The 27,497-nt window shown below is 42.3% G+C and overlaps 1 protein-coding gene and 1 long non-coding RNA gene across 2 annotated transcripts; one reads left to right on the top strand and one right to left on the bottom strand.

Annotated features, from left to right (window-relative positions):
- Positions 1-11,029: 11,029 nt before the first annotated feature.
- On the bottom strand, positions 11,030-21,096 carry mrpl27 (mitochondrial ribosomal protein L27). Its single transcript, XM_052081185.1, has 4 exons — positions 20,837-21,096; positions 18,576-18,704; positions 12,342-12,409; positions 11,030-12,242 (listed from the first exon to the last, which is right to left on the bottom strand). Exons 1-4 carry the CDS (start codon positions 20,874-20,876, stop codon positions 12,036-12,038), a joined length of 444 nt encoding a protein of 147 aa, XP_051937145.1. The 5' UTR covers positions 20,877-21,096; the 3' UTR covers positions 11,030-12,035.
- Positions 16,571-17,867, top strand: LOC127610750 (uncharacterized). Its single transcript, XR_007965021.1, has 3 exons — positions 16,571-17,125; positions 17,596-17,649; positions 17,727-17,867. It is a non-coding gene; the product is annotated as an uncharacterized LOC127610750 (long non-coding RNA).
- Positions 21,097-27,497: the final 6,401 nt, after the last annotated feature.

Raw genomic sequence — 27,497 nt, forward strand, 5'->3', positions numbered from 1 at the left:
GGACTACCGGGCCGCCCGTCTTATATATTGATCCTGTTAAATAAAAATTACAATAAAAAGGGAAGACTAAAAAAGTTACACACACACACGCACTATACACACACACACACACCGGAGCACACACACACACACGCACACGCATGTGGTAATTTCCTTCTCTGTGGACTGATTCTCATTTTCCCATTTGATTGATTGATTCTCATTTTTAAGTGGTGCAGCGCACTAAAGGGTCCGACGAGAATGTTAAATCACGCACTTTGCTCTCACCATTCGCGTCGGCGTCTCGGCGCGACTGCGTAATCTACGCTCGGAGGTGGGGCCACAGGGGAGGCCAGAATCAGTGCTACAGGGGCACTGGCCCCCGTTGCCCCCCCCAGAACCTCCACTGGGGTCCGGATAGAGGAGGTTGGCGGTCCGGTCGTGGATCGCGGTCCGCCAGTTGAGGAAGGCTATCCTTCAAAAATACATCCCCTCTCTCATGTACTGAAGGAGAACACAAATATCAGAAAAAGATCAGTGCAGTTGTCCATATGTTGTTCCATAAGTGTGATCATACACAGAAAATAGGGACACATAATCATCGATATTCTAGCATGTTGACAGAAACACAGATGTCCTTTTTACAATGAATATCAATCGATGTGGTCAGCAACACTTCAGAGAGTTACAATGTTTCCTTTTGATGCAATCTCAATGCATGCAAGCTTTTTAGAGTTACTTGCATATAACCAGCCAAATTAGTTAATACAACCAAATAATATGATTAAATTCTGGATTACAAGCCGCTACTTTTATTCCACACTTTCAACACTGCGTAATATGAAGCGGCTTTTTAATTTTTTTTCCATCACGGGAACAACATGGACCAATAAAATTAATAAGTCTTTCACTGAGGTGAAACAATGAGATTGTATGACTAATCACAACTTCCGCTCTTTTTGCTGTAGCGGGGGAAAAATTTGTTACCCGGAAACAGTCGACCAATAAAATGAATGAGTAGTACACAGGGGTCCAATGAAATTGTATGATTATCGGTAATCACGACTTCCTTATTTCAATCTTTCTTCTAACCCTGATCAACATGGGGAATACCAGACAAAAAACATATGATGCAGCTTTTAAACTAAAAGCGATCACTCTGGCAGTTAATGAAGGAAATCGAGCTGCTGCCTGTAATCTTGGCAAAGATGAGTCGATGGTGCGAAGGTGGAGGATCCGGCAAGAAGAACTGAGCCAGTGTAAAAAGACAAACAAAGCTTTTAAAGGTTTTAAAGTGGGCCGTCGTGGTGTTATAGATTCATGAAATGGAAGCGTGTCTATTTGGGCACGCAGGACGTTATGTCAGCACCTCTCTCCCAATTACGAGGACAAACTTGCTTCGTTCCACACATTCACACAAACGGAGATAGCGGAGAATTCCATCAGCCCAGATGAAATAATAAATATGGACGAAGACCCTCTGACATTTGATTTGCCTCTCACTTGGACTGTAAATGAAAAAGGTGACTCCCCGTCATACTGAAAACAAGCGGCCACGAGAGAACACATTTTACCTGTGTTTTGAGCCGCACAGCATCAGGCCTAAAGCTACCAACGATGTTCATTTTTGAGCGGCTGACTATAGAAATCATTTAATATATCTTTTCCCATTTATATGATTTGCATTATTATATTTAAAGCCTAGCTTTGAAGTCAAGATGGCGCCCGAGTAGGCAGCCGTCGGCAAGTGCTCTCAAGAGCCTTGCTTTTTTTGTTGTTTGTTTTGTCACTTTGTGTTTGTTGTTATGTCGTGTGGACCTGATGTGGACTTTTTTCAGCATTTTTTGGCCACGACATTCATCAAGGAGGAGACTCTGTGCTTGGTGGTTGCGCCTTCTCGGCAGCATGGGTATACCAGCACTGTTTTTGACTGGGAGGAATGTCAGCGCCATTTGATTGTCGTTGCTGGACAGTCCCGGGGCGCTTGTGTCTTGCGCCTGTAATGGGCAGCATTTTTCACAGCCCTGCTTTGTTCAGCGGAGAGATAAGTGCTGTTGAACGGTCTGCAGCTGGATGGATGCAAGTCTTAAGGAGCCGACGATAAGAAGAAAGGAGCGTTAGCGTGGAGCGCTGATGCGGATTTGGAACTGGGAGTCGCGGCTTGGAGTTTGAAGAGGATTATGTGGGACAGGAGAAGTGAACTAATCTCTTTTCGTCAATGGACGCGACAGCTTCGTGTTAGCTTTCAAAACTTAGCTTGTAGCAGACGTGTGCACATTTTCAGCACGACGTCTCTGATACACTGGTGAAAGGACACTTTGATACTCTCTCTTTCATCTATAACTGCTTCAGACAACAAAGTGTATGCAGAAAAGTGGTGAAAATTGCACGAGTGTCTGGGTCCTATGTGCTGTGTTGTGTTGTTTTTCTTATTTTGACTTCAAAATGGCGCCGCAAGAGTGGCTGCCTTTCCAGCAGCTCCTATATTTTGTTGTTCTACTTTCTTCCTTTCATAACTTTGCTGCTGTGAATTGGGAATTTCTCCATTGTAAGACTAATAAAGGTTTTCTTATCTTATATTCTATTCTTTATAACTATGGAGATTATTTTCATCTTAAGAAATTTTCCGGGGTTTTTTTCTGCGGGGGTTCAGCGGGGGACCGCACCCGGAGGTGCTCCACGGCGGCAGGGACGCAGAAGCAAACCCCCGCCTACTCATTGGCCAGCGGTTTATAGTACGATGCGGCACATACAATTACAAAATTGATTTTTCTTCATAAATCTGAGCATGCGGTTCTTAATCAAGTGCGGTCTGTAGGCCGGAATTTACGATACATACAAATATCTTTTTACGAATTAGACATGTAATTCCACTAATTATATAACCCAATTAGCTGAGTATATTTGAACTAAATCTATGTTTCATTCATGCATTTCTTCAACTGAATTTTAACCATAGTAATACTCCCCACCGGGCGGCCCGGTAGTCCAGTGGTTAGCACGTCGGCTTCACAGTGCAGAGGTACCGGGTTCGATTCCAGCTCCGGCCTCCCTGTGTGGAGTTTGCATGTTCTCCCCGGGCCTGCGTGGGTTTTCTCTGGGTGCTCCGGTTTCCTCCCACATTCCAAAAACATGCGTGGCAGGCTGATTGAACACTCAAAATTGTCCCTCGGTGTGAGTGTGAGTGCGAATGGTTGTTTGTTTCTGTGTGCCCTGCGATTGGCTGGCAACCGATTCAGGGTGTCCCCCGCCTACTGCCCGGAGACGGCTGGGATGGGCTCCAGCACCCCCCGCGACCCTAGTGAGGATCAAGCGGTACGGAAGATGAATGAATGAATGAATAATACTCCCCACCAATCCTGCAGATTGGACGGCAGGAGCAATGGCGTCTCAAATCAATATGAAGCATGCATTCAATTTCATCAATTACTCTGTTCACACAATGTGTTCTCGATATAGGTTAAAACAGTAGGTTGTATAATATTCCCGAACCAGAGACACCATTCCCCCTGCCAACACGTGAGGTAATCCATGACGTAAAAAGAATTTTGGGCAAAATGGGATCCTGTCAGTGCTGACATAAACCCCATCTTGCAATGTAGTCCCCCTGATATCTTTGTTTAGTGATTGGAATTTGTTGCCACAGATTAGATAGAATTTCCCCATTGTGGGACGAATAAAGGATATCTTATCTTATCTTATCAATTTGTAATAACACCTTATCCCGTCGCTTACAGTCAGTAATTTCTCCCCCCCAAAAAGATTTAGAAGCTGCATCTTTTGTTATTTTATTATCAGCGCTTGTTGTGTGCGCCGTGCAATTATGTATCCCAATTTGATGTGGTAACTGAGCAGCATTTGTCCTTCAGATGTGATTATTTTTCTTTTCTTCAGCCAATTCCTGACAATCTGGTCATATGTCAAACAAACGAACAAACAAATGATTTGTTTTTGAGTGGAAATAATGTGCAGCTTTCAGTGTTAAATGAGATCGAGAATAACCGAATATACATAATTTCATAACACGTGAAAATTTAAACCATCATTTCTCTCACATTAGCAGCTGTGATGGTTCTTATCAGTTTTCGAGAGAAATGCGTAGCTTATGAATGTAATCTACAAAACAATGTATCATAATCGGAATTTACTGTCAAGTAGCAGCATAACAGGAGCAGTTATAAATCAAATAATTAAATATCCACAGACATGTAACAAGCACAAGTAACCCAAATCAAGGCCTTCACTACACGCAGACATGTTCAACCTTCTTCCAGAAACCTAACAACCTTCTAAACATCTCGTGACCTTCTGGGTCATGCATTCAACTTATGTCTCATCTCACCATCATTGTTTTCACTTGCCTTTCACCTTCTCTAAATATCCAAAACTGTACATAGTACAAACTCTCAACACTGTGATTCAGGTCAACACAGTAAACTAACATCCATTTCTTGTCTACAATAACACCTCCGTCCTTTCTTTCCCAAGTCTCCTGTCTATGTCCCCCTCACACACATACACACACAGGACATGTTTTACGCCTGCATAATTACACATTAATTCAAACAAGTCGCTCTCTTTTTCCGCAACCCTTCAAAATAAGACTTCCCTGCAACAAGAAGCAACAAGAAAATGTCCAGTATACTTACAATTACCGGTAATCAAACAATATAGTCTTATACAGTTCCTATACAATCCTGCAGGTGCACTATTTTAGCTTTTAGCTGGCCAGCAAAATCATATTATGTTATCCACATATTTAGACGTCATATATTGGAAGGGCATTGGCTCTTTACGAACTTCCTGTCCATACACATTAATTTCATACCCTTTTCATCTGCGGTTCTACCTTTTTACTGATTTGTATCCCCGTTTTTTTAAATTTTCAAATGAGGTAGCAAACCTCCATTTACAGTTACTCATACACTCTGTCACTGTTCTCTCTCACTCTCTTGTGCCACTTGGGTCACTTCTCTCAGGCCCACACGCTCTCGCTCCTCACACATACATACACGCACGCACACACATGCACACACACACACAAACACACGCACACACACACACACTTTCTCACTTGTTCACACAGTAACACTCATGCAGAATGGTTTGGTATTTGTTGCAAATTGAACCATTCACTTTCCCTATCAAACTCTATATGTTCGAACTTTTTTTTCCCTCAAAGATATTTGATACTTACTCAAACAAAAATACCCAATCCTTAATTTAGCAGAAGGATTAGGAGGGATCTAGATCTAGAAGGATCTAGATTCTTTTCTTTTCCTTTCAAGATCCTCTTATTTGTTTTCAAATCTCTAAATGATCTCGCACCACCTTAGCTCTCTGAGATCATCCGCCCCTGCACGCCTGCGGACCAGACATTATTAGAAGTACCAATAACTAAACTGAGACTCAGAGAGGATCGAGCCTTTTCTGTTGCCGGTCCCTCTCTCTGGAATGACCTCCCACCGAACATTCAGCAAGCCTCCCCGCTGCCCATCTTCAAAACCCTCCTCAAAACTCACTTGTATACTTTGGCATTCGACTCAGCATGACTTAGATTTGTTCTTGGTTTTACTGTTTGGTGCTTTCTACTGTCTTTGTTACCGATTTGTTTTACTGTTTATTGTATATGTTAAATTGATCCATGTACAGCACTTTGTATGCAGCGATGGCTGTTTTAAAGTGCCCTATAAATACAGTTGAGTTGAGTTGAGTTGAGTTCTCAAAAGTACTTGATATGATTCCAAACAAAAGTACTTGATCCTTAATTTAGCAGAAGCACTCGATACTTTTTTTACAAAGGTTCCCAATCCCCAATCGTCATCGAAGATCAGCGTACTCGATTATTTCAAAAGTGCTCAATCCTTTGTGTCTCAAAAGTACTTGATATAACTCCAAACAAAAGTACTCAATCCTTAATTTTCTCAGAAGTACTTGGTACAGTTCAAACAAAAGTACTCGATCCTTAATTTAGCAAAAGCGCTCGATCCTTCTTTATTTGTCAAATATATTCTTAAAAATTACAATTGCACATGTTACTGTTCATCCAGCCACAAATGTATCTTTTGGTTTAGAAAGGTAAAGACGTAATTCTTACCTCAATCTCAGCCAACAGACAGAAGACCAATTTGGAGGATAAATGTCCCCTTACCTCATCAATTGTGGGCACCCGATGATATATCTTTTGGCAGAAACCTCAGTCCAAAATCACGTCGGGGTCACCAAATGTTTGGGGAAGAGCGGCTTCCTCGCCCCCGCGTGTTCGTTGAATTTCGGATGAGGAGAATGTTGGTAATCCAAATAAAGGCTGGAGTCGGTGAACAGTTCCTTCAAAGCTTTTAATAACGGAATATTCCGGGCACCCGCGGTTACAGACAATGGCTGCGCGTCACAAGTGCGAAACAGGAAGAGATCCACATAATTTTTATACCATCAGAAGGGCGGTACCGAGACACAAAGTGTGATATCATAACTTTCATTTCTCCTAAACCGATTCTCAGCTTGGTGCATTCCAACATTTGTGCGTCTTCAGTAGGGAATATTCCAATTCTAGGTGATGATTGTTACAAGGACGGCAAGCTACACTGCGGGCTTGGGAAAGTTATACAGCATGACTAAATATGAGCAGAATACAGACTTCACCAACTAGGGGGGTGAGTGGAACTACTTTCGAAAGCATCATCATGCGCCGAAGCCCGCTCGGAGCCCTCTTGAAGCTGTGAGGGTTTGCACCCGTCCGTCCCGGTTGTGTCAGTAGCCCGTGGGCCAACGAAGATTCATCGCAATGGCAATGAAGTGGCACATTCAGAGGAGATGGCTTATGTTTTACCGAACTGTTGTGACTGTCACAACTGCAGTGTTTGGGCCGCTGGCCAATGTCAGCTTGGTGCCACAGAGAAGGCCAGCGAATGAAGAGGGCTTTTTCCGATACATGCCTTGCGCTATTGCCAGGGTATTGCCATCCTTATCCCAGGAGTACTTCATCCATTTCAGGTAAAATTGGTTTCCATTCCGCCATACCTTTCAAAGTCAACCACTACAACGAGGTAGCAAAACATTTGCGAGTTGGTCTATTCTCTGGCCGCTGACAAGGGGTCTGGACTCAGACTGGAAGGAACGTGAATCCCCAAACGCAGACTCAGATAAATGGCGATAGCAAAAGAGGTTTATTTAAAGAAAAGTAACAGACTGACAAAGTCATCAACAAAAGGCACGGAAGACAAAAAGCCAGGAAAACCAAATGAGAAAGCGCTTGCTAATTACAAGGACAGAATGATCACCGAGAAATACACAAAACGAAATGAGGTTAGTTCAATCACATGAAAGCAAGAACAAATACAATTATTTAAGAACTACTTAAGGACCAAAATAGCCTATGACAAGGAGAGCGACTTGGAACATGATCGAGAGATCTATAAAAATGGCACTTGGGCAAAAACAGTGAACAAGAGCACCAGTCCGACAAGGGTGACAAGAAGTCAGGGTCCTGATGTAGGCCGTTACTTGAATGCATTGATCAGGCACAGGTGCACCTCTGAAGGGTGATGCCCCACACTCCAGCTGGTGCTGAAACAAAGAACAAAACCAAACAGAGCGGAACATGACAGTCACTGATAAGGTCAAGTAGTAAATCTATATTGGGGCTAGGCAATCTGTGGTTGTCGAAAGGCAGAACCTCTCAGAAGAAAGTCAAATATGGGCGAAGCAAATTGCCTTAAGTACGGCATCTCGTACGATGTTACCATTCCCGCAACCGCCTCAAAAGACTTGTTGACCCATGGAAATACAAGCTAGTAGTCAAATTCGCAAAGCAGACCTGAGGTTTCCAAGCACATAATTCCTGTTTCTTCTCCCCGGCGCTGGTGTCAAAGCTCAGGCACACACTATTGTGTAGGGGCTTTTGTTGAACATGGGAAAACTAATGGGAGTTTTCGTACTCCTGCAAAATCAATTCCTGATGACGCAGGCCTATCACTGTCCACATCACCCTCTCCAAATGAGCAGGACGAAGAACATGTTCCACCCAGACGCTCATAACCTTTTGGGGCTGAGAATCACTTGGGCTTTTGGGTTCTCCCGTTGCAAGTCCATACAGGGTCAACATCACTTTCTCACCACGGGTGTTCATTGCTTTCAGAGGCGGAGAAACAATTTGGCTTGTGCACTGGTTCACCGGTTAAAAGTCCAGCCCGGGTGACACTGCCTTGTCCCTTCGGGTGATCATCGTCTTCTTCGGCTGAGAATGCATCAAACTGGACTTCTACATCTCCTGTGGCAGGCCCATCACAATCTTCAAGGCAGCGCACCATGGCACTCCACGCTGTTCAGGCAATGACAGAGCGCCACCCATGGTCAATGAGTGTCATGGAACATGACATTTTGGATGTCAAACATGACATGTTTGGAACATGAAAGTCATGTTTCAAACTGCCTTTCATTTCCAAAATTCTGGAAAAAGTGGTACACATGCAGTTGAAATTTTTCTTGGATGAACATAACATCTTGGAGGTCTTCCAGTCAGGTTTCAAGACGATGCATAGCACAGAGTCAGCCCTGTTACGCGTTTCTAATGACATCCTCCTGGCAAATGACGCTGGAGACCACGTGTGTCTAGTTTTATTGGACTTAACTGCAGCATTTGATACAGTGGATCACAGTATTCTGTTGACTTGTTTGCAGCACTTGGTGGGCATTCATGGCAGTGCTCTTGAGTGGTTTAGGTCCTATTTAGCTGACAGAACCTTTTGTGTCAGCCTTGGCTGCTCTGAGTCACGCACTGCTCCTCTGTCATTCCACAGGGCTCAATTCTGGGGCCTCTGCTGTTCTCGCTGTATCTGCTCCCATTGGGTTCCATCTTAAGGAAACATGGTATTCCCTTCCAGTGCTATGCAGATGACTGCCAGATCAATGTCCCACTGAGCAAGAAAGACGCCTTCTCATTAAGGCGACTCCTATCCTGTCTGGAAGAAATCAAAACCTGGATGGCACAAAATTTCTTGAAATTCAATTAAAAGAAGACAGGTGATATTGTTTGGTCCCAGTGGCCCTTGTACATTCCATCCTGTATACTTGGGCCCCCTGTCTCCTTATCTTAAGTCAACAGTCTCAAACTTGGGCCTTAAACTGGACAGTGATTTCAAACTTGATCGGCAAATTGGTGCCGTTGTTAAATCCAGCTTCTTTCACCTTAGACAGCTGGCCAAAATAAAACCTCTCCTCTCACATGAACACTTTGAGACAGTAATTCATGCCTGTCACATCCCGGCTCGATTACTGCCATGCCACTGTCCATGGCTGTGCCGTGGTAAATTATTTCATTTGAATGATGATTGATATCTTTTCGTCTGTTTTCTCAAGGAATTAGTTGTAGGTGGGGATCATTCGTAGAGATGGGTTATCCAAAAGCGATACATTTTGACATTTTTGGTGATGTGGCCGCTGTATATGCTACATGCAAGGATCCATGAAAATTAAATTGACGGGGTTTTTTTCATCTTTACTTTGGAGTCCGCCAGTCCTCCATTAAGCGCCTTCAGCGGGTCCAGAATGCCGCTGCTCGCCTCTTGACTGGTACTCGTAAGAGGGAGCACATAACTCCTACTCTGGCATCTCTTCACTGGCTCCCCATACAGTTACATTAGAGTTATTTTCAAGATCCTCTTATTTGTTTTCAAATCTCTGAATAATCTCGCGCCACCTTACCTCTCTGAGCTTATCCACCCCTACACACCTGCCCGGTGCCTCAGGTCTGTGGACCAGACATTATTAGAAGTACCAAGAACTAAACGGGCTCAGAGGGGATCGAGCCTTTTCTGTTGCTGGTCCTTCTCTCTGGAATGACCTCCCACTGAATGTTCGGTAAGCTTCCTCGCTGCCCATCTTTAAAACCCTCCTCAAAACTCACTTGTATTCTTTGGCATTCGACTCAACATGACTTAGATTTGTTCTTGGTTTTACTGTTTGGTGCTTTCTAACCGCCTTTGTTACCGATTTGTCTTACTGTTTATTGTGCATGTTAAATTGCTCCATGTACAGCACTTTGTGTGCAGCGATGGCTGTTTGAAAGTGCTCTATAAATACAGTTGACTTGACTTGACAATGAGGCTTCGGAAGTCCACACACATCTTTTGCAGTGGCGATTGCTCTCGTACTGCAAGAGAAGCTCGGCTTCCCCTAAAATGTCAAAGAATAAGTGATCAAATATATGAATGTAAATTTCATTGTGTGTACATGTCATTGATTAAATATGCGCTACAACGTGCTCAACTTTTGTTCCCAATCAGCTTCTTCTTACTGGTTACGGCGCGACTCCCTTCATTCTCGCAGCGTCGCTGTGCTTTAAACAGTGGCCGCTAAGCGTCTCGAGAGTTCAGGTAGGTTGTCCCGTTGAACGGAGATGAGTCATTGGATACAAGCTGGTTTTTGTCCCGCCCACGGACACTCGGCATCTCTGGCACTGGATGGCAGTGGGAGGGTACCGGACGCCAGGCTTTTCTGCATCAGATTGGATGATCTGTCTGAGCCTGTGTGCCAGTTTGATTGACATCGAAATGAGCCAATCACCGACCTTTTAGTGTAAGCATCTGTGTGAGCAATTTTTCAATTCGCATTCTGTTCTGAGTTGAGCTGGAGACTTCTCCTAATCATCTTATCAACAATCTTTGTTGTAAACAACTAGCGACAAATTAATCTTTTATTTCTGGTGGGTTTTATTGTAGTACCTGTAATTATAGGACACCGAGTCCCTGGAAAAGACGCCTTGTTGGTATGACATGATCACAGATCATTTTCTTGAAAAGGAACGGAGAAGAGAATTCACTATAAATAAACGGACACATTTTATGATGTCGGCCAAAATTGAGCTTCCCCTCTTTGACAGACCAGCATCCGCCACTGATCTTTTGGTACCTTCATTGACTCGCCGAGGGTCCCAGGGAAGTGTGATTGCAAGTGGGTCCGTCAATTAGAACAAGATAAGTTGAGAGGCCATGGGAGGAAGCACATTAAATACTAGGTGTACAACTGCATTTTGGCAAAAAAAAAAAAAATCTTCCATACCTGCTGTGTTTTAATATTATTGTCAATGTACATTTGTAGGATTTTGAATGCCTGCCATGAAATAAAAAAAAAAAGGATGGGCAGGCAGAAAACCATGGCGGGTACAAGACAACAAGCCATGTGACAAGTGAGTACACTTTTTTTTTATTTCCAGAAACAGAGTTGTTAAACAGTGTTAGAAACAGGACTGGTTTGCTGTACAGTAATTTCCAGGCTTTTCCAGGCGAGGAAATGAATCAAATTCCATGCTTTCATGGGAACCATGTTAATATTTTTGTCACATTAAATTACTTCTGGGACCACTGTAGGTTTTTCTTTAATTAACAGAGGATCCATCCGCATGTGTACATGTGCCACTAAATTTAATGAGAACAGACATTTTTGAGATTTGTGACCTGCAGGAATTTATGGAAACATCACATGATTTCGGTTTGGTTTTTATGAGGAAAACTCAGGTGGCCACATAACAACTAAAGTTATCACAGAGGCTGTATATCTGCATATAGGCACGGATATCACAGTGTATATTTCCTCTACTGCTGACATGTATCATTAAACGGCCAAATGTCCCATAACATTTAAAAGGTTTGGTGAATTTTGCATAGCCTTTAAAAAGAAAAAAAAGTGATAGTAATCATGGACCAGGATGACAAAAAATGCAATGAAGTGATCAAAATAACAGTTTTAAAATACCTTTGTGTGGATTTTGGCATTATAATGAATTGGTCTCCAGTTCTTTAAATGAGGGCATCAGGATTTGGGGGACATGAAAGGGCATTCCGAGGGCAATTCGTTGACTAATTGCTCCATTACTGATTATTATTATTGATAAGTGACCATCAGTTCATTCAAATACATTTCTTGTGTGACGTCATGTTTTTTCAGAAAATATGGTTGATCTTTCACAGGACTATTTCTGGGGCAGTTCACTGCAACATTATTTTTGTAAAGGCAGTGTTACGGCATTGAAACAAAATGCAGATCCTCGCATGTCAGGTTCAGACCATATTAATCAGTTTGAAGGTGGGGTCTTGCATGACTGGAATAACGTTGATGAAGGTTTTGTAAAGCAAAGTTTCTTGAGGAAGCTTGGTGATGATCTGGCTCGTCTCCAGACTGCGAGGGTGGGGGATATAGACTTCCTTGGTGAGCCTGATGCAACCATCCTCAAGCGCATAAAGAGTTTTATTGGTTCCCATGCCAACCTTCAAAACAGAATGACATATGCGGTGACTTTATTTAATGTCTAATTACCAGTCAAACATCAAACTCCCAAGGACAGAAAAGAACACAAGTAAACTTACATGTGCTCCTGGGTGGTACCTCAGCAGCCTCTGTGTTGCCAGGATGTTGCCCGCATGGATAAAGTTACCTTAAAAGTGAAGAAAGTATCGAATGAACATTTTACAAATTTACAATGACACCTTATAATTCCTTGGAACACAATAATGGCCTTCTCAAACTACACAACCTTTGTGTCATTCACGACGGTCGCGTTGTCGGACTACCAAAGAAATATTGTTCTGTCTTGGATCAGACGAGACGTCACACTACAAGTCCGACTGACCAGACTCAACCATCGCATGCTTCCGCCAAGATTCAGTTCATCAGGGAGGTGGGACAAGCAGCTGTCAAAGTCTTGTCAACAGAGTCATTATGTGCATGTGCATTTGTTCTCTGTTCAGAAAAGGCAAAAGAATGGTGGGCAGAACTTAAGGTAAGGATTTTTTAAAATTAATGACACCGCGTTTGCTAATCCGCTTAGTTTAGCAGTTAGCAAATGTAGCACGATTTGAAATGCTTTTTAAACATTTTCAAGTAGGATTGTGTACGCCACATCCATTCTCTCATCTTAATGAAGTATGAGGTCACTGTCTTCCTATGGGTCAATGCCGAAGAACCAATCAAAGAATGACGTAGGGCAGGACAGGAGAGTCGAAGAATGAAGTCATTCTACTGAATCCTCTAGAACCAGTGTAAATGTGCAAAAATCAGACAAAATTAGACATTCAAAAATTCATTCCAGTTCATTTAGACCAGTGGTCACCAACATGGTGCCCGCGGGCACCAGGTAGCCCGTGAAGACCACTTGAGTAGCCCACCAGTGCCTGGACATTGTGATTTGCTAGTAGAAATTATGATTTAAAAATGCAAACATTGGCAGTACTGTGAGACATTTCGAAACACGATCAAAGTCTGACAATTTAAATCATCAGGTATTAAAAATAACACATCCTCATATTATTGAAGGTATTTTGGACAAATATGTTATTTCAGACGTGTATCAATTTGGTAGCCCTTCACACAATCGGTACACATGAAGTTGCTCTCACCCTCAAAAATGTTGGTGACACCTGATTTAGACTATGACTGCAACTGGCATTTTCTTAACGTAATTTTTTTCTGAACAAATTGAGGTGCTACATTGGCCTGCCAATTTTTGTAGGCCTCGGTCAAACGTAGTGGAATTGGTTTTGATTTTTTGGACTGTACATGGCACTACAGATCCGTTTTTGTTTTCACTGTAGAAGACTTATTTTTTCACCTTTTTCGCATTACATTTTTCACCAGGCCGGATGACTGCATAGTTTGGCAAGCTTTCGTACACATGTTTTGGCCCCCTAAAATAATATTCATTTTTGTAAAAAAAAAAACATAACTAGGGCTGCGAAAGGGCCCTCCCAGCCGTGGCCACATTGGAATACTGTACTGGCGCATAGGAACTGGAATTTTTAGAAAATGTGTCTGTACATGGGATTAAAAATTAGTGAGATCAAATATGCAAATTCATCATGAGAGTGGCTCATGACGAAAAAATCTGAAAATCACCCGGGGGGCTGAGTGGGGTCCAGGGGCAACACATTTTTTGTTGAAATACCATTCTCTAGTTACATATAAAATTGACACTTAAGACTAAAGTACACGTTTATTTGGAGTACGTATATTAGTTTATGGATTTTAGAGATTTTAAAGCTTTAAAACCATTCATTTTGTCAACAAAATGTTTAAATTTTTGTTGAAATACAATTCCCTATTTGCTTACAAAATTGGCAGTTTATACTAAAAATGCTAAAGATGAAGTGAATTCAATGTACAGACTACTTGAAACTTTCACAGAAAAAAATCCCAAGATTGTTCACTATTCTTTCAAGTGAAAATTTGACGTAGGCCTTTGTGCAGTCTTGCTGATGCATTCCTGGTGAGCACCAACATGTAACTTCAAATTGGCTGCTCAAAATCCAAACTAAAAAAATGAAACACATTCCGGGCCATATTTAAGATTTGTTCATTACTTGTATTCATAAAATGTGTAAATGTGATAAAAAGCTGTTGATTCTTACCTCATACAGTGATAGTGAAGTCTCAAACTGTTTACTATTATGGGTTATGAATGCATTTTCTGTATGGAATGACATTGACACACAGTGTACACAGAGCTTTACCAGCGACATCAAGCTTTTTCAGGAAATCCGACACAAGCGCAGACAATGGTTCCTCTTTACTAGTTCCTTCTGGGGACACCATCAGCTTTTTATCCAACCAGCCACATCGAAACTTGTTTTTCAGATCCACATCTATCTGACGCACGTTAGCGCCGTCACGAGTCTCGATAACATTCGGCATTTTGTTTAATAAAGACTACATACACGAGTAATTTCAGTACACTACATCCCTCGTGCAAAACCATTCAGAATTCGCGGAAAAGGGCTTTCGGAAGGCGAACACGGATTGGTTGTGATTCTGCATTTACAGATATAGCGACCAATCACAACAAATTGGTTTGAGCCCATATACAAAGTAACGACAAACTAACGCTTTGTGAGAAAAAACGGTATTCAAAATGGATGCTTGCAAACTTTATTTGTAAACGTTACGAGTCCCGAGTCTGCCGAAGTAAGTCCGACAGCCCAGAAATAATGCCAGACCCCCCCCCCCCAAAAAAAAATCTCAACGGGACTCGTTCAACACAAGAACGTACAGCCACCGCTGACAGGTTGCTAGCAAGTTTGCAGGCTCAACAAAACACCTTTACTCGATCAACTTCCATCCAAGAAGCAAGCACGATGACAAGTTTTTTTACTGGCATTCAAACTAGCAAGAGCCAGCAAGCCTTTCTCAGGTCAGTGACTCGCCGGATTGAAGTAATTGACAAACACCTAACGAGCAAGCTAAACAAAAAAGCGGAGAGATTTTCATTATACTCTTTGGCACTGGACGAAAGCAACGATGTTAAGGACACTGCTAAAATCTTAATTTTTATCAGAGGGATTAATAAGAATTTCGAGATTACGGAGGAGTTTTTGGATATGGAATCCCTGAAAGGAAAAACACGAGGAGAGGATTTATTTTAACAGCATTTCAGCGGTCATACAGAGGCACAAATTACCTTGGAGAACGCTCACCAACGTTACCACAGTAAAACACTTCTTTTTCACCGAATCTGACAGGAAAAAATATCGGAATGCTGAAGAGAGTTCAGGACAGGGTGAAAGAGGACAACCCTGAGCAGGAGGTAATTTTCCGGCACTGCATAATTCACCAGGAAGCACTGTGTAAATCCGTGCTGTAACTTGACCACATAGTGAAGCCAGTCGTGAAACTTGTCAGTTTTATTCGAGCAAGGGGACTTCACCATCGTCAATTTATTCAATTCCTTGAAGAAGCTGACGCACGGATTTATTGTACCATTCTAATATCCACTGGTTGGGGAAAGTATGTCAACGCGTGTGTGAGCTCAGACGGGAGATTATTTCATTTTTAGAGCAATTTGGTAACAGTGACAAGTTTCCTGAGCTGAATGACACAGATAGGCTTTGTGATTTTGCTTTTCCTGTGGACATACTGACACATATGAACAAACTGAATATGAAGCTCCAAGGGAAAACCAGTTTGTGCAAGCAAACGTCAAAGCCTTCAAAAGTAAGCTGATTTTATTTTCGAAGCAAATCATTTGCTCATTTCCCCAACACTGGCTACGTTAAAGGAGGCCCCACAACATGTGAAAAAATACAGAAAATCACTGGATGACCTACATGAGGAATTCTGCCGTCGCTTTTGCGATTTTGGAAAATTTGACATGGCACTTCAGCTGGTGTCATGTCCCTTCTCACAAGACAGTGCCACAGGAGTAGCAGTTGGAACTGATAGATCTCCAATGTGACATGATGTTAAAGGACAAGTTCCACTTCCTGAAACTGGATATGTTTTATGCTTCGTTCAGTGCAGCCAAATTTCCAAACGTCCAGACTATGGCACAGAGAATGCTGGTGTTGTTTGGCTCAACATATGTGTGTGAACAGACTTTTAGTATGATGAACACCAACAAAGCACCCCACAGATCCCAGACGATTAATGAACACCTCAGATCTGTTCTGAGAATTGCGACATGATTCCAACCAGACTGCTCCCATTAAAAAGTATGTTAATACTTTAATGCTTTTGTTCTGTTTGTTTAATATGTTCTGATATGTTAATAAATCTATCTTGTGCTGACCCGGCCCATCTATCAAATTTTAAAAGTCAATGTGGAGGGGCGTATGTGGATAATGGATTGGAACATTAGCAACGAGCAATGATGGAAAAAAGGAAATGACTAACTAAAAAGGATTGGTTTTTTTTTATATAAAGGTGTCCTCGAGGCAAAACAACAAAGGAGATGGTGTTTGTGTGGAAGACAAAATGACGCTTCGGTCACTAATCGAAAGCGGCACACGTCAAACGAACGTTGGCCGGCACAAACATGGCGTGCTACACGCAGCCCGCATAGCTCCCGCCGAGTTTCTGATGTAGATGAACTTGCTCCACGTCAGCGATCATCGCTTGGCAGAGCATTTTGTGCCTCCCGATGCCCCACATCGCCCACAAATCGTCTCCCCGGCGACTTCCAGAGACGACGGCAAAGAGGCTGCATTGCTTCGCATGGCCGACGCCGGGCACAGGTCAGCGATTCGTTGAAATAGTCTCGTAATGACGACGGCGAAAACGATGAATTGGAGAGCGATTTGGATCCCGATATGTCGGACGAATATGTGCCTTCGGACATCACGGAAAGCAGCTGAGTCCTCGCCAGAGCCGCTGGAACGAGGAGGTAACCGCTGACTAGCTTGCAAGTTCCCATTCAAAACTTCATCACTTCTTATGCCTCATCAGTTACTTTTACGTACCGCTACATCCCCCGCCATACTATAAAGTTGCCAGTAACACCAATCATTTATGTACGGTTGATGCGTCTCGTAGATGTGGATGAAAATATGCGCCGTAAATGTGCCGACTTGCATGTCGCCATAGGGTTTAAAAAACAAAACCAAAAAAAAACAGGACCCATTTGGTCCGCTCAACTCTGCTAAAACCACTAGTGTTAAATTCATATTCCATTTCTTGTCAAATTGGATGCTGAGCAACGTGGAATGAATGGTGGAAATAGCAGTGTGCGAGCATGTATGTGTGTGTGTATGTGCGTGTGCGTGTGTGTGAGATGTTGAAATGTAAGTGGAAAGCAACAATAAAAACATTGAAAAATAAAAGTCTGGTAATTGTACATACTTCTACAAATTACAGATTGCCCAACCAGAGGCCAAAAGATGACTCCTCGCTTTGGTGGTGGAAAGAAAGGTAAATCAAATTATTGTACCTCACTCTGCAGCAAGATACTGTATTTTTGCAACATTTTATGTTTCAATAATTCATAGGTCGTGCATCTGGACGTGGTGAGATGAATCGATGTGGTGACAAACTGGATGGAAGCCAAAAAACATCTTCTCCACAGCTGCACTTTTGTTCATAGTTCAATAGTTTTGTTGTGTGCAAATAAATTATTTTGCTACAAAAAACATTATTTGTAATGTTCTTTTGTAGGAGGAACACATTATTGAGGTATTTGAGCTGTTACAAAAGAAAAAATAGTGTAAAACTATTGAAATGTATTTTCTCTGGATTTCTGCAGAAAATCTGCCTTTTCCATAACTTAGCAGTTTTCTAATGCTGATTGCCAACGAACGGAGAAAGATAGAAACAAACTTTTTTTCTGCTGAAAGAAGAGAGTCTCACCTTTCTTTTGACAGGTTGTATATATATATAGCCATAGAACAGAAAATTCTGTGGGCCTTGCAAATCAGTCGAAATTCAGTAAAATGTTAGGGATTGAGGGGGAAACCCCTCCACCCCTTTTCCAGTGAAAAGGGGTGGTATTCAATGAGTTAAACAATGAAGAATGACGATATAATAGCTAATAACTATTTTAGAATCTTTCATAATTATTGTTTCACTGTCGTCCTGCATTCGTGCAGCACAAATTTGCGTGTCTCTAATGGTCTAAACACAAGGCCATTGGTTAGCTGCTGCTCCCTAGCGGTATGGGAGGAGTGTACTACACAATTACTTTCTGGGGGATAGACCGCACTGGCATACAAATTGGAAATGTTCCCGCGGCTTGTCAGGTGTGTGCACAGGGTTTGAAAAACACTATGTGTATTTTGCATGAAATCGAAATATTCCATGCACAAGTTTTCTAAAGAAATGTAAAAATATTTTAAGATTACCATCTTGCTTCTTAAGGCCGTATCGTTTGCCGGGGCTCTTCCCTCCGTGATTCTTGCTGCTACCACCAGCCTTCTTGGATGCAAACCTCAGATAGGACAGGAGAACGAATTGACCAGGATCCAAAAGCCCTGAAACCAATATAATCAAAGACGAAGTGAATAATCAAGCAGCTCATATGTCCATCCATCCATTTTCCGAACCGCTTGATCCTCACTAGGGTCGCGGGGGGCGCTGGAGGCTATCCCAGCCGTCTTCGGGCAGTAGGCGGAGGACACCCTGAATTAGTTGCCAGCCAATCGCAGGGCACACAGAGACGAATAACCATCCTAGCCCACACTCACAACTAGGGACAATTTAGAGTGTTCAATCAGCCTGCAGTTTTTGGAATGTGGGAGGAAACCGGAGCATCGGGAGAAAACCCACGCAGGCCCGGGGAGAACATGTAAACTCCACACAGGGAGGCTGGAGCTGGAATCGAACCCGGTACCTCTGCACTGTGAAGCTGACGTGCTAACCACTGGACTACCGGGCCGCCCCAGCTCATTTGTATTGAAGCCAAACGTACATTGCTTATGGGGACTAGACTACTTATGGGTACTGAACAGGTCCAGTCCCCTCCAAAATGATTGGAACGGTATGCTCAATTCTGTTGCTGGTCCCTCTCTCTAGAATGATCTCCTACTGAACATTCGGCAAGCCTCCTCGCTGCCCATCTTCAAAACCCTCCTCAAAACTCACTTGTATTCTTTGGCATTCAACTCAGCATGACTTAGATTTGTTCTTTACTGTTTGGTGCTTTCTACCGCCTTTATTACCGATTTGTCTTACTGTTTATTGTGCATGTTAAATTGCTCCATATACAGCACTTTGTATGCAGCGATGGCTGTTTGAAAGTGCTCTATAAATACTGTTGACTTGACTTTTGTTTTTATTGTTCATGAAGATATTTTGATTTCAAATCTAAATACAACACAAAACAATACATCTTTATTTATATAGCACTCTCACAACAGTGCAGCTGTCACAAAGCGCTTTACATAACAACAATACAACAGAACACATAACACAAAAGTTGAACATATAACAAAAGTTGAGAATTCCAGTTTTTTTTTATTCCAGGATATTTATATCTCAATGTTTTAAGTAACTTAGGATAGAGTACCTTATGTTTGAAGTCACCTACTTGTCAAGTGAACAAAATAATTGGAGTGGACATTATTAAATGAACTTCAAGATTTGTATTCTTTTTTCTCCATAATATGGCTTTTCCATCACTTTGGTTGAGGTTAATCTTGGTCTCAGGAATGGTGGAAAGCCCAACACAACAAAGGAGTTCATCAAGAGTAAATAGTGTCAGGTCTGAGACCAAGCAAGTCAGTCACTGGACCTTAACTCAATCAAGCATGCAATTTTACCTCCTGAAGAGGCCACTGAAGGGGAACCCCCCCCCCCCCCCCCAAACAAACAAGAAGTAAACGTGGTTGCAGTCAAGGTCTGGAAAAAAACATTTCAAATGAAGAATGTCAATGAGTTGATGCATTTACTGCAAGTCAGGGTGATGCCACCAAATAATACATGTTCGTTTTTTTGTAAATTCATTTTCAGTCCTTTGTTGGGCGGCTTCAAATAAAAGTGATCTGTCCTCAGTTAACACATATAGATTTATAGCATCAAATAAAAGTTGTAATTGTGAACTTTAAATGTGAATTTTGTCTGATATTCATGTTGTGATCTGAAAACCGAATGACTTAAATATAATGGTCACTCAACGTGCCACACTGGATCGCGCATTACAGCGGCAATGGAACCGCTGTTTTCCGTGTTTCACTGCGTTCTCGTTATTCACCTTACCACAATACTATTGATAACGGAGAACACGTGTCTTAGTTTTAATTATGACGCTGAAATTTCTTGATTTACAATATTCAGACAACATCTTAGTATTTGTTACAGGAAAATCATTCTCACTGGAATCGTCCTTTTATACTGTCCGAGCTCCTGTAAATCATTGAATCTCTAATATTTACACACATACCTTTCTAAACGTTAGATACATACTCGATATGAATCATTTTAGACACATAATTAAAATTAATCATCAAAATAATACATTCAAAATCTTACAAAATCATCTTAAGAGTTAACGCCGCAAGATGAATGAAAAACATAAATAAACAAGACTTCCGATAGCAGCTTCGTACTTGGTGAAACGGTGCACTGTCGCTGCAATGCCATATTGAACGTTTCAGTTATTTCCTACCCGCTTTGTACTTGGTGAAGCAGTGTAGCTGCGATGCCATATTGAAAGCTTCAGTTATATTGGGTGCCTCTTGGAATACTGGCTTTCGCCTCGAAAATTTCTTTTCCTACGATATCGAAGCGAGATGACCCGGAAGTAGTTAAAGTGGATCGTTCAAACGCTACAAACGTTTGAGAAAAATATTTCGATGCAACCTTTAAGTATTCTTGAGCAATGTAATGTACTCCCATCAACCTTTACGAAATATTACCCACAGTTCCTTGCGGCAGCAACATTTAAAGCAACAGTACACCGACCTAGTTAACAGATAAAACGAGGACGCTCGAGTTTCACCCTCAAGACATTAAAAAAACACCCATTTAAAAATAGTGAAAAGCGTTTTCTTTTGGTACAAGTGGACAGTAAATTAAGCCAAGAAATATCTTTGTCAAAGCGAGATTAATGTTGTGGTTCCACATAGCAAGAATTAAAAATTACAAACACCTTTTCATAATTTGTTAGACAATGGGCAATTCCCAATCAATGAAAAGTATCTGTGATGCTTCATAAAACAACAGTGAGTACTGCATTGCATCTTTTAAATCGTCATATTAAGTTCATATTTTCCAGGTAACGTGAGGCAGCCAGAGCCTTATGCCTTTTTTTGGGGGTCTATTTTTGGACAAAATATAGAACCAGAGCTTTATTTCACCAGTACTCGCATAGTTAGGAAAATTTGAGTTTTTGAAAATATAAACAATATATATTAAATATACAAAAATATTGGAGGTGTTAAGATATGATTCCTCTCTGTTAGTTGGATTTGAAAGAAACAATGTAGAATGCTGTTGAAGGTATTTCCTGCCTACTGTGATTACAATCACCTTTGGTACCCCCTTTCCCCCACCACTTTTAGGACCCCTCCGAGGACATGTCAACATCTAGAGGAACTGTTATCTCTCGTTTCTGTGTTGCAGCTATCAAGGAGCTGCGCCTTACTTTGAGTACAGTAGTATTGATCCCAGTCTCTTTCCTGAACATCTGGTTGCACACTTAAAACAACATATGTAGTGCTGAATTTGATCTTTGTTGATTAACAACCCCCCAAGTGTCTTCTGTGGTCCCGCGCACCTTGGGTCGCTGTTAAGTCCCCTTGGGAAGACCTCTTATCTCATGATCTATGCACAGGGGGGTTCTGGAACTTGCCATCACACCAAATGGTGGGTGGTGGTGGTTGGGTCTCACCTCACCACTCTCAACTTCTTCCAGCTACACCGGGTCAGATGACATGGTACTTTCTTTGTTTCCGGGATATGCATGAGAGGCGTAGCTCCCCGCCTCTCATTATCATATTGTCTCTATATAATCTTATGATGTGTTTCTTCTATGCTTCCTGATTCAAATCTGGACCTCTCAGGAGCCCGAATCGATTCGTAAACTGCAGAAAAATTAATTAAACCCTTTGAAGGAACTGTTCATCGCCTCCAGCCTTTATTTGGATTACCAACATTCTCCTCGTCCGAAATTCAACGAACACGCGGGGAAGAGGAGGCCGCTCTGACCCCAACAGAGGTGAACACAAGTTGATACAATTAAAGTGTCGTTTCCAAGGCATGAGCAAAAAGTGACAGAAAATCCTACACACAGATAGGCCCCCCTCCACACACACACATACAAACACACACGGTCTCATAAACATCAGAGGTCATCAAACATTTGTAATTTCATCAAGTTTTTGCATCTTGGATACAGCATTCTTAGATGTCATACTCAAGGCTGTGAATACGCGTTCTACCTTACGCCATTTACATGTGTGGATAAAATATGATATATTTTACCAGCAATAAGCATATTATTCATCACATTTTCTTCCGAAGTCCGAAGTACAAAACCCAAATACAATGTTCCATTCTATAGCCCATTTTGCAGTTTCGGTGTCCTTCTCACGAAACAATTCAGATGTTTTGTTCAAGATTAAACCTTTTCCAAACCAGTTTACTGGATGGGTAAATTTTATTTTCATTTTAAAGCAAACATGGGCAAATTACGGCCCGCGGGCCGGATCCGGCCCTCTGGTCTTTTTAATCCAGCCCGCCGATGGTTGGCACAGTACACAATTAAGGTTCGATGTAAATGATTGTATTCATGTAACCAGGTGAACCTTACTTAGATGCTTGTAGTGAAGGCTTCCTTGTTTAACAAATGTAGCACTGTCACTTTAAGAGCCACACCAGATCAAAACACGCGGGAACATATGCAGCATGTGAGAATCAGACCAGAAAGGGTGACATGCATGTAAAGGCCCTCCTAGTCGCTGAACTGTGCCCACTGCTTGTCCCAACTTGATACACCCATGATCGTCCTCGTAACCCTGGCGATATTCAGGTAATTGGTAACTAGTTTACCATGACGCATGTTAGGTCTTAATTTTGGACAGATGATTAATTAGTTGAATGGTATTTGTAGAGCACAATATCTGGAGTGGTTTGGGTTGGAGGTCTACCACTAGTGAGTCGTGTGAACAGCTGTACAGCGTAAGTGATCGCAATGTTATAAGATGTAAATATGTTTTTTTACTGTAAATTATATGAACTGTGTTATCTGTTCTTTAGAGGGGAGATCATTTATGTTTGACCACGTGCTTTGTACACACCCAACACACCGGAACATATCGAGTAAGTGTGGCTGCATCTCAAAACATTGGGTTGTAATGATTATTTGTTCTGCACTAAGAAGTATTGTGGCTTGTAAATAATGTATTTTTATTTGTTTTCCTATTAAGCAAGCCACTGCTGTTGTCTATTGTGGTGTAATTGTCTGTAATCTGTTACATAATTTTCTTTGATCTCTTAGATCCCTGTTCGACCTCTTTTAAAATTCAGTTAAGATCTCAGTCTTTCATCTTAATGCTGAACAATTCTTAATTGTTCAGTCGGGAATAAAGCCCACCTAAAAATTATTTTGCGTCCAGTCCAGTCTTTCCAAAGACCCGGCTACATTCATTTCATTTGGACTTGTAATGACAGGCATTTCAGCGTCAGGTGGCGCAGTTACTTTAAGTTGCAGAGCACAGGGAGGGAGGGGGAGACGATACGGAAGCCCGCAGTAGTAGCGGTAAATTAAGTAACTCCGCTCGATACGACGGAATAAGTGTGTCCGCGCCACTATTTTCAATCATTGATTCCAAAACGACGACATGCAAGTGACTCTTTATTACAGTGAGTTTTACTGGAATTGCGAACATTTTTACGTCCTGTAGATCATGGCATCCAAACGAAGAGGAATAGTAAGTGAAGTGCATCTGATTAAACGAAGCGGGTTACAAAGTACGAAACATTCAAAAGACGCTTGGATTCTGAAAGACTCAAATCTACGAGACTTTGAAAAAGAAGGAAGCGATTCTTGCTCAGTCCGATTCTGGGTGTTTCCATGCTCAAGGGTGAATTACTGGCATACAAAGACATTGTGCTATCTTCATGGGAAATATAAAATCAGAAAGTATTGTAGTGTTCATCTTACTGAAAAAGAGTTACATGTGTTGCACAATTAGAATTGTTTTGCATAATTTCACTGAAGAATTTCATTTTTCTGTCAAATAACTGCACTTTCATTATCTAGAAATAATACATACATATTATCAGCTTCTGTAAACAATGTCATTAACTTATTTCAACGTAGAAATAAAATCGAAATCAGGAGTAGATTTCTAACACCCCCCCCCCCCCCGAAAGTAATTGCCCACCCCTGTATTAAAGTGTAGTTCTTTTGTTTTAGGACTAATGGTGAGTTTCAAATACAGTGATCCCTCGCTCTTACACGGTTCACTTTCCACGGCTTCGCTGTTTCACAGATTTTTTTAATGCAGTTTTTTAATGCTTTCAACCCTTTAAATCAGAACACAGCAGTGGCGCCCCGTGTGGACAGTACAGTATTTCCAAAAAAAATGATTTTTTATTTTTTTGTAATTGGGCCTGAAAATAGGTTTTGGTCTTTGATTTCATTGTATACTGTATATAGTTACCGTATTTTCACGACTATAAGGCGCCATTAACTCATTTACACCCTTTGACGTATAAATACGTCAATTAGCGCATTGCCATTCCCTCCCCATGACGTATTAATTCGTCAATCACGTGTTTTCATAGGGGAGGGTGCAAGAGAGTCTGATGCAACTACTCACCACAGGATTAGGCTTGACGGCAATGTTAAATAGCAAAAAAATGGCCATCGAGTGGCAGTGGTGCAAAAATCAACCAGGATCACTCCGCAGAAGTAGTAGAAAGGGCGTACAGTGCGTATGTGGATAGTGGATTGGAACATTAGCAACTACCAACGATGGAGAAAAGGAAATAAGTACCGTATTTTCACGATCATTCGCCGCACCGTATGGTTGGGCGCAGTCTCATTAATGGGTGCTATTTCTGTATTTTACACATAGACAAAACGCACTGTATGATTGGCCGCAGTTTTAAAGTGGTAAAACATACGCCAGATTATAAACATACGGCATGCATGCACGCACGCTAAAAACACGTTAGCTTGAAGCATACGGTAGCATGCCAAGACATACAGATACAAGCTAAAAACACGTTTTTAAAAAGGCAACGTAAGCAAAACTGAGTTCCATCCATCCATCCATCCATCTTCTACTGCTTATCCGGGGCCGGGTCGCGGGGGCAACAGCTTTAGCAGGGAAGCCCAGACTTCCCTCTCCCTAGCTACTTCTTCCAGCTCTCCCCGGGGGATCCCGAGGCGTTCCCAGGCCAGCTGGGTGACGTAGTCTCTCCAGCGTGTCCTGGGTCTTCCTCGGGGTCTCCTCCCGGTGGGACATGCCCGGAACACCTCACCAGGGAGGCGTTCAGGAGGCATCCGAATCAGATGCCCAAGCCACCTCATCTGGCTCCTCTCGATGTGGAGGAGAAGCGGCTCGACTCGGAGCCCCTCCCGGATGACCGAGCTTCTCACCTTATCTCTAAGGGAGAGCCCGGACACCCTGCGGAGAAAACTCATTTCGGCCGCTTGTATCCGGGATCTCGTTCTTTCGGTCACGACCCATAGCTCGTGACCATAGATGAGGGTTGGAACGTAGATCGACCGGTAAATTGAGAGCTTCGCCCTTTGGCTCAGCTCCTTCTTCACCACGACAGACCGATACAACGTCCGCATCACAGCAGACGCTGCACCGATCCGCCTGTTGATCTCTCGCTCCCTCCTGCCCTCACTCGTGAACAAGACCCCAAGATACTTAAACTCCTCCACTTGGGGCAAGATCTCCCCCCCGACCTGGAGGGGGCACTCCACCCTTTTCCGACTGAGGACCATGGTTTCAGATTTGGAGTTGCTGATTTTCATCCCAACCGCTTCACACTCGGCTGCGAAACGCTCCAGTGAGAGTTGGAGAGCCCTGTTTGAAGGAGCCAACAGCACCACATCATCTGCAAAAAGCAGGGATGCAATACTGAGGCCACCAAAACGGACCCCCTCAACGCTTCGGCTGCGCCTAGAGATTCTGTCCATGAAGGTTATGAACAGAACAAACTGAGTTCCGTTGTATTCTATTTAGCCATTGTACAATGTATTCACGTTTTTCGATCAATCATCACCCAGAAATCCAAAGTCCTCATCCTCTGTATCAGAATCGAACAATTGTGCAAGTACCGGTAATCCATCAAAAACGCCGTGTTCCCTCTCGTTGTCAGAGTCACTCTCATTGCCATGTGGCTCCACAGAAATGTGCCGGCTTTGCCAAAAACTTGAACAACAGTGCAAGCAGACACGTTCGTCCAAGCAGCCACAATCCATTCGCAAATTGTGGCGTAACTCGGCCAGCGCTGCCTCTCACTCTTTGTAAAGTTGTGTTTGCCATCGATCATTCATTGTTCCCATGCTGTTCGCAACTTTACTTTGAACGCCCGGTTGATGCCGATGTCCAGCGTTTGGAGTTCTTTACTCAAGCCTCTGGGAATAACGGCAAGCTCAGAGTTCATTTTCTTGACTTGGTTTTTCACCGCTGCTGTGAGATGGGCACGCATGCCAAAAGCATAACGGATGGCTTGAAGTTTGAACTGAGCTTCGTAGGCGTGTCTCTTTGTAGAATTTATTTTCGGGGGTTCTTAGAAACCAAAACCGAAGTTGTTTTGCAACAATGCACATTGCCACACTCTATACACGCCCACCCTTCCTTGATTGGCCGACTTCTTTGCTGCATGCCTGTCCACAGTCACTTCCGCCTTTTCTCTATATAAACAGCGTGTCGGCTGTCAGTCAGATTTTGGAACTCAGCGCATACAAAAGACGCTCTGCATTATAAGGCGTCCTGTCCATTTTGGAGAAAATTTAAGACTTTTAATGGCGCCTTATAGTTGTGAAAATATGTTAACTAAAAATGACTTTTTCAGTATAAAAGCACTTTTATGTACCGCTACATTCCCCGCTATACTATAAAGTTGAAAGTAACAGTAATCATTTATGTACGGTTGATGCGTCTCGTAGATGTGGATGAAAATATGTGCTGTAAATGTGCTGACTTGCATGTCGCCATAGGTTTAAAAAAAACAAAACAAAAAAAACAGGACCCATATTTTCTGCTCTGCTAAAACCACTAGTGTTAAACTCATATTCCATTTCATGTCAAATTGGATGCTGAGCAATGTGGAATGAATGGTGGAAATAGCAGTGTGCG

This window comes from Hippocampus zosterae, chromosome 11 (assembly GCF_025434085.1).
Source record: "Hippocampus zosterae strain Florida chromosome 11, ASM2543408v3, whole genome shotgun sequence".
In the NCBI taxonomy this organism is placed as follows: domain Eukaryota; kingdom Metazoa; phylum Chordata; class Actinopteri; order Syngnathiformes; family Syngnathidae; genus Hippocampus; species Hippocampus zosterae.

Coding starts and splice junctions, on each gene's coding strand:
- mrpl27 (XM_052081185.1), bottom strand. CDS start 20,876: ATGGCATCGCAGCTACACTGCTTCACCAAGTACAAAGCGG. Junction 18,705..20,836: donor CTTCACCAAGTACAAAGCGG/GTAGGAAATAAC, acceptor TATTGGTTTCAG/GGCTTTTGGATCCTGGTCAA. Junction 12,410..18,575: donor CGGCCTTAAGAAGCAAGATG/GTAATCTTAAAA, acceptor TTCACTTTTAAG/GTAACTTTATCCATGCGGGC.